The sequence below is a fragment of the Gadus chalcogrammus genome, chromosome 13, assembly GCF_026213295.1.
Source record: "Gadus chalcogrammus isolate NIFS_2021 chromosome 13, NIFS_Gcha_1.0, whole genome shotgun sequence".
Lineage (NCBI taxonomy): Eukaryota > Metazoa > Chordata > Actinopteri > Gadiformes > Gadidae > Gadus > Gadus chalcogrammus.
In genome coordinates this window covers 17223903-17231555 of record NC_079424.1, presented here as the reverse complement: position 1 = coordinate 17231555, position 7653 = coordinate 17223903, and the positions used below count along the sequence as shown (strand labels likewise).

Below are 7653 nucleotides of genomic sequence, written 5' to 3'. Positions count from 1 at the left end.
CGACGTGCGCCAAGCTCTGATGGTGCATTACAACGTAGAACCGCCAGGGAGCAGTGTTTTCAGTACTGGCAAAAGGCATCGAGGTGTGCCAGACCATTTGACAGTTTGATAGAAGGGAGCACTAATCAACAGTGTTATACTTCTAATTGTATTCATGATTCATGAGTTATGGTCACTGAATCATAGATCATTCAATAGCTTATTGGTAATGCACATGTAAACTCACACAGACACAAACTAACATACACATTTTATGGTGTGGTTCATTACCTTTTTACATGGTCGCAAAAACTAAAATGTTTAGAAAGTCAAGTCAATTCGATGGCATATGAGCAGCAATAGGAGCATATTAATGTCATCGATTTTTCTAGCTTAAATTATTAATCAATATAAATAGCTGTAATCTAAATTGTGACCTTATCACAGTGTAATTTATAAAGCAAAGCTGTCTTTAATTTAGAAGCTGCATCGTATAGCACAATTTCACTACCTCACCCTTGTGGCTTTGGCACAGTAGACTGTTTCCCTTGTGGTCTGTCATGGGTTTATTTAATTGTATTGGCACATCTATTATAAAAAACATGTTTTGTTTTTTAATAGTTTTCATACTGTGGTATTTCACCCCAACTCAACTCAATGTAATCAAATTAAATTAGCTGGACTTTATTGGCATGGGAAAAGAAACTCTTTACTTCCAACACATGTAGAAAGTAAAAAATGATAATAAAAAAAGACAAATGCACTATATGGCACTATACTCACTATATGAGCAAGTACTCAACTAAGAGTGCAGCTACAGCTACCCAAGAGTGTCCACACTGTTGGTACGGTTTTTTAAATAAAAGTTACGTTAAATAGTAACATAAAATATCATTGTTGTAGAAGATTTAAAAAGTTTTATTCAGAGATACAAAGTATAGTATAAAGAGTAGTCTCTTTTTTTTCTCCAGCTATACGATCGCTCTGCACTGGAGCACTTTGCAACTCGTCGAAGGTCCACAGTCATTCATGTGGGCTGATGGCATGTCCCTTCATGTAGCTCTACCCCCGAGCCCCCCACCCACCCACAACAAGGGTGGGCCCCGACTTGATTACCTGGGTTACAAATGTCTGTTCTAGAGGAGAGAGATTAGGAAGGATTATCCCTCATTACATTTTGATTGACCGTTATGGCATCCCCCTTTCCCACGCAAACACCCACCCACACACACCCACAAACACACACACAAGAGAATGTGCAATCCTGTTCAAAACTGTGTTTCGGTGTGTGTGTGTGTGTGTGTGTGTGTGTGTGTGTGTGTGTGTGTGTGTGTGTGTGTGTGTGTGTGTGTGTGTGTGTGTGTGTGTGTGTGTGTGTGTTTGTGTGTGTGTGTGTGTGTGTGTGTGTGTGTGTGTGTGTGTGTGTGTGTGTGTGTGTGTGTGTGTGTGTGTGTGTGTGTGTGTGTGTGTGTGTGTGTGTGTGTGTGTGTGTGTGTGTGTGTGTTGGTGGTGTTTACTTATTGGATGTTCATCTGTACGCATTAGGGAGGACTGGGCTTGGAATGTGGTTGTAAAGCTTGGATGAAACATAGGCATATAAAGTTATTTTCTTATGCCTATTTGCACACTTTATTAATACCTGTGTGCCGAAGAAGACCTTATTTGCAAACACAGACAATTCTAATGCATGAGCGCGCACCTTACAACCAGCCTAAATCAACAAGGCAACAATTATATAGTAATTCAATGGCTTTTCTCCGGCAAATATAAAAGTGAGGTAGAGGTAAGAACAACTTGCTAAGGAATTCCTACACACAGAGTTTCGGGTTTAACCCAGAACGTTTCGACTGGAGGTCCAGCCCATTAACCTAGACGATATGCTGCTTCAAAAGCAATTACAATCATTTTACACAAAATTCAGAACGGGTCATCAAAATACTGTGGGTTGAGTGGGACACACAACAGCAGAACCCAGGGACTCTGGGACAGCCACACATCGGGGGGGTCCTTGGCTGGGTGCAGATCACTCTGGCTCCTACTATGGGAATGTGGGCATGGACACACAGAAGAGTTGGACTGTTACAATCTTGGACCACAGATACGCCAGAAAACACCTATTCCTCCTCCTCACCCTCATCCCCCTTACACACACAGGCACATGCACACATAAACGAAATATAACTTTGTGGAATCCGTTCGTAGCTATGGTATTGGGTTAATGTGGTTCCATTGACATCTTGTATACAAAAGCTTCATGAATCCTTATTTTGCTTCTATGTCTGCCATTTTGCATGCGTTTGTGTGGGTGTGAGGGGTATGCTTTGTGTATATCTGCATATGGCCTGATCTGTTCGTGTTTGAGTGCTTGTGTGTCCGCGCGTCCGTGTGTGTTTACTGATCGATTGTGAAGTATTGGTGGTATTTGCAACCAAAAGAAGAATCCCATTGGCCAGTGATCTCTCAACCAATACATAAGCTATTGGACACTTGCATCATTACTTTCGTGTCAGCGCAATCATGGCCAAACAAAGAGCGCTCTGATAGGGCACTCAGGGTTAGGACTGTTATCACATTCAGAGGACCCCAATCTCATTAACAAGATAGAGGGGTGACCGTCCCGAGAACCAGAGTTCATTGGTCTACTCTTGTTCGACTTTTATCAACAACTAGGAACCCCCACCCCGCAAAAATGAGCCCCCAATCTTTTGGCCCATGGGCTCTGGCATTATAAATACGCCTTCCCCTCCCCAGACGAAGCAACTCAATAAAATCCCCTTGCAAGAGCCCTTAGTAACATGAGCGCACAATAGCAATCCACCACCACTACAAGTGGAGGTAGTCCACAAGATTGGCATCTGCTAAAAGTTGTTTTGTCTTTTACTATACAATTTAACGACACAAGTTATTTTTTTATGACAAATAGCAGCCAATTGAAATTAGGCGAAAACTTACTGGCGTGCTTAAAATGGCAAAACTTGTACCACGCGAGATGGTTTTCGGTCTCTTCCTATGGATTCACAGTGTGTTCGCAGACGTGACATTTACGTCTAACTTCTCCATGGACAACGAAGTGCACTCCAGCTTCATCCAGCGGCGGCTGCGGAGCCAGGAGCGCAGAGAGATGCAGCGGGAGATCCTCTCCATCATGGGGCTGCCGCACCGCCCGCGACCCCACGACCACAACACACAAAACGCAGCCGCACCTGTGTTCATGATGGACTTATACAACACCATCTCTCTGGATGCCCAACTTCCCGGCTATTCATATTATAAGGCCCCAGAGTACACTACGCAGGCTCCGCCGAGGGGGACAACGCAGGACAGTAGTTTACTCGATGACGCGGATATGGTGATGAGTTTCGCGAATCTTGGTGAGTTGATGCCTTCACTTTTGAGCAGTTCCTCCTGCTTAACAAACACAATCTTAGTATCTCTGAGGTGTTCAGGATTTATGAATAGTATTGCGTATCCACTGTGTATAACCTACCTAACCTAACCAACACATTGATCTTGGCTTAATCAATAATATAACCAGGCAGTAGATTCAAATGGGTGGCCCTATTCGAAAACGAGGCTGTCCAGTTTGAAAACCTTTCGAAGCTGTATATAGAGTGGACGTTAGTGAGGCTTTCTTACGCATAACTGGGATTGGATCAAGGTGGATACTTCTCAATCCAAGCAGACAACTAAAACGAGGCACACGCAGTAGGCCCACATCTAAACCCTTGATTGAATGAATTACTACTTTGTTTGTTATTGTGCGCTTGAGTGTGCTTGAGTGTAAACAAGATACGTGCTCACGTCTGTGGTTATGTGCGCACAGCAAGTTGTGTGTATACTTGTGTGTGTGTGTGTGTGTGTGTGTGTGTGTGTGTGTGTGTGTGTGTGTGTGTGTGTGTGTGTGTGTGTGTGTGTGTTGTGTGTGTGTGTTGTGTGTGTGTGTGTGTGTGTGTGTGTGTGTGTGTGTGTGTGTGTGTGTGTGTGTGTGTGTGTGTGTGTGTGTGTGTGTGTGTGTGTATGTATGTCTGCTTGTGTGCTTTCTCTCTGTATTCGCCTGCATATGTCCAGTATGGTGTGTGTCACACGTTGGAGTGGGCGTGAGGGGACCCTCACGCCAGCAGGTTCCCTTGGAGACCCGGCTGGCAGCCCCTCGTGTCACTATGGTGAAGCGGCAGAATGCACTGTGGCTCGCTGCCGGACGGGGGTCCCCTCCAACGGTGGTCCCGCTGGTCCCATTCTTGGGACTTGGGCTCTGGCCTCAGGGCATGAGGAGGGCGGGGGGCTGTGGGGAGTGGGGGGGGGGGGGGGTCATAGGGTCACTAAAGATGGAAGAGGTCTCATCCCCCTTGAACATCACCCACATCTGACCTCCCACTGTGTCTTTGGGGTTGTTCGACGTGTTACAAATGGAGGAATTCAGTGGCAATCATGTTAGAATAAACTCAAAGTATAACCCTTCAGGTGTCTATAGATATATTTAGATCTAGCCATCCACCTTAAAAAAACACAAAACACTGATGGGATAAAGAGTAATATAAATATATAGTATATATATAGCGTAAATATATATATAAGGAATTGAGAGGGATACTACAAAACACCATCCAGGTTCACTGTGTTGTCCCAGGTCATTCACAGGGCTCTCCTGAGCCGGTACTAATGTTGTTGTAGTGGAGTCTGTCTAGGTGGTCCCAGTGATGGGCTGTCCCAAATCCAAACTGGATTATGGTACTCCCCCCTCCCCCCCCCCCCCGGACAGACCACAGCTTCCAGTCGGGGGCAGTGCCCCATTGTTCTTGGCTATATAGTAGTGCCTCGGTGGAAAGTATTATGAGTGGTAAGTGGCGGCAACGTTGGCCAAAGTATTTGGGAAAATGAAATCTAGAGTCACTGAGAGTTTGGTCGAATGAGCGAGGTCGTTCACTGTTTGGAGCTTGTTTTCAAAGGATCTTCTGGTTGATTCCCCGTCCACGTATGCAAGGAGGGCTGTCTAGAAGGCTTTTGAAGCCAATACGAATCACACATGCCCCTGCATGTACACAGCCACCCAGTCAATGAGGCTGTTACCGTGGCACCCGGAGTGTAACTATAGCATCCCACAGCGCCGTGCGGACCTCACACAATGGGCCAGTGTTGATAACAGAAGTTCAGTTATCTCATTCAACTGTTATGGGCTGGATCGAGGGTAAAGGGTCCGTAGGCTGAAGTTACGGCAGACATTCATAGCCTGGTTTCAGTGGCAGAACTGCTCCGTTGATCCCCACGGTTGCAGAATCATGTATGTAACCCTCTCTGTTTGCTGTTTGCTTGGGACATCTTCGACGGCTGAACAGGTTAACAGCGTATAGTTCACCAAAGGTTGAAAGCATGCTTCCTTGAGTCTCATACACTTTCTGGGATTGCAACTAAAACTCTACGCAAAAAAGGTGCAATTTAAGATAACCAATTTATTTTTCGAATATGTCTCTGCCGCCTGTAAGCGTTGGTGGTTTTCATTCTTTCAGATGGAGTTCATTAATTTAAATGAATAGCCCTCAAGAATATACCATGAATATGCCCCCCAATCTACTGTTAATTTAAAAACAAGACACATGTTTGCTATTTCAGTGTTCCCCTTTTTGCATGCTTATCAAATACGTCCCATTAAAGCCGACCCGCCCACAGAACACCTGGTTGTGCTCCAGCGTCTCTCATTAACTGGCAGAAGGTTAATGTGTGGGGCATATCTGCCGGGCTCCGACTGGGTCCGGATGACTCCAACGTGTTGAAATGCCTCTCACAGTTTGCATATCGGAGCTCTAATCCCCCGAGTTAATGGCTCCTAACGTAAACACGCCGTGCCTTACAAGCAATTATTGCTTTCATAAAAACGCCCCCGCCGTTCCTCTCCAGCATTTAATTGCGGTCAGAGGAACGACTTGCCGGGTGCAGTGTGTGCTCTCTTAACGACGCGCGGCTTGTCTGTTTGTTTGCCGGTGGAAGGGTAGTTTAATCTTTTTTTTCTTAGGGGGTCTGCGCTACAGCTTGTGTGTGTTTTGCTTTTGGATGACTTTTGTGCGGTTTGAATGTTTCGCTGCGAAAGGAGATCCGTGGACAGCCTGGGTCTAGAGGCAAGCATACATGAATAAACGTAGAACGTAAGACAGCATTAAACCTTCATGGTGATGTCTTGGTGATGATGTCATTGGGATGATGTCATATGCCCCCCTTCATCGGGGGCTGAGATGTGTTTAGGATGGTTAATCGGTGCTCCATTCTGAGCCCCTTCGGATGGTGGCTTCCTGCCCTGTTCCCAAGGACATACAAGCTGGGTAACACTGTGAAAACAATGGACACTGGAAAACTCCAGGAAAACCCGAGAAATGTTAGTGGCCACCTCTGCTGCTTCTGGAAACTCTGAGAGCTGTAGATGTGCAAAACAGCCAAGCAATCTAGTGTGGAAAGCAACTAAAAGGCTGCCATGCCTATTATTCCAACCTTGAAATAGGCACAGCCTGTGAATGAAATCACTGACAATACAAAGCAAAATGCTAACAGGAGGCGTGTGTGCGTGTGTGGCCACACTTAGGTGTGTGTGCGCAGATTTGTGTGAGTGTGGTTGTGTGTGTGTGTGTGTGTGTGTGTGTGTGTGTGTGTGTGTGTGTGTGTGTGTGTGTGTGTGTGTGTTTGTGTGTGTGTGTGTGTGTGTGTGTGTGTGTGTGTGTGTGCATGCTCGCATGTGTTTGTATTTCTGTGTGTGTGTGTGTATAAGCACAAATGTATGTGTTTGTATGTGTCTCTGTGTGTGGAAGCTTTGGCTGCTGTGGTTTTACTGGCACTGCCTAAACTGGCCTTTTCTTGTGGTCGGCACATGTGTGCAATTTAAACATTGAGCCAATTTGAGCCCCGCGTGCGGTTTTGCCCTCTGCGTCGGGCACATACGCTAGACTTGACTTAAGTGATGTTTAGATCAATCACTTCCCCCCGTGGTCGGTCCTATTTCTGATGAGGAGCTTCCGAGATGTGGGCAGAACGTTTTGGACCTCTTTGATTCTGTGGCGCTCTGGGTGGACGTATGTATCCACCGACCGGCTCTGTGTCTGATTGAACTCAACCAAAACGGTTTGGCGTTGGGGCAAAGACACTCTCCTCTCTGAAGAATACTGTTTGTGCTCCGTGATTGTGTGTCCTAGCGTCGTTAAAAGCCTATTTGCTTCAATGAGTGTTATGTCCGGATTCCTTATTTGACACAACATCGATCAGGGATGTGACTCTGTAAACAACTCACATCAGTCCCATCTCCAGTACTAATACAAAAAAAACAATGATCTTTGTTTAGATCACCGCTTTCTAATCAAGAGCTAACCTTACTTTGTTGCCTCGCCAAAAGTAGACGCGGATCAGGACGGACATCGCCATGGCAACCACAGACGGGAGTACCGCTTCGACCTGTCCCGCATCCCAGAGGGCGAGGCGGTGACGGCGGCCGAGTTCCGGATCTACAAGGAGTACATCCGGGAGCGGCAGGAGAATGACACCTTCAGCGTCAGCGTGTTCCAGGTCCTGGCAGAGCCCCCCTACGGGTAGGAGAACTGGCACTCCGCACCCGCAGCCGAGACATCATAATCATATCGTAGAACGTGAAAGGGGGCAACACACATATAGCACACATATGTGTTTATTAAGTTTATTAAG

The 7653-nt window shown here is 46.1% G+C and overlaps 1 protein-coding gene across 1 annotated transcript in view; it reads left to right on the top strand.

Moving 5' to 3' along the window:
* The first annotated feature begins 2944 nt into the window (after positions 1 to 2944).
* LOC130401829 (bone morphogenetic protein 7-like) overlaps positions 2945 to 7653 on the top strand; it is an 11318-nt gene continuing 6609 nt past the window's right edge. The window contains exons 1-2 of the mRNA XM_056605820.1: positions 2945 to 3350; positions 7349 to 7541. Of these exons, the coding sequence (XP_056461795.1) occupies positions 2945 to 3350; positions 7349 to 7541 (599 nt within the window). The remainder of the gene's footprint in view (positions 3351 to 7348; positions 7542 to 7653) is intronic.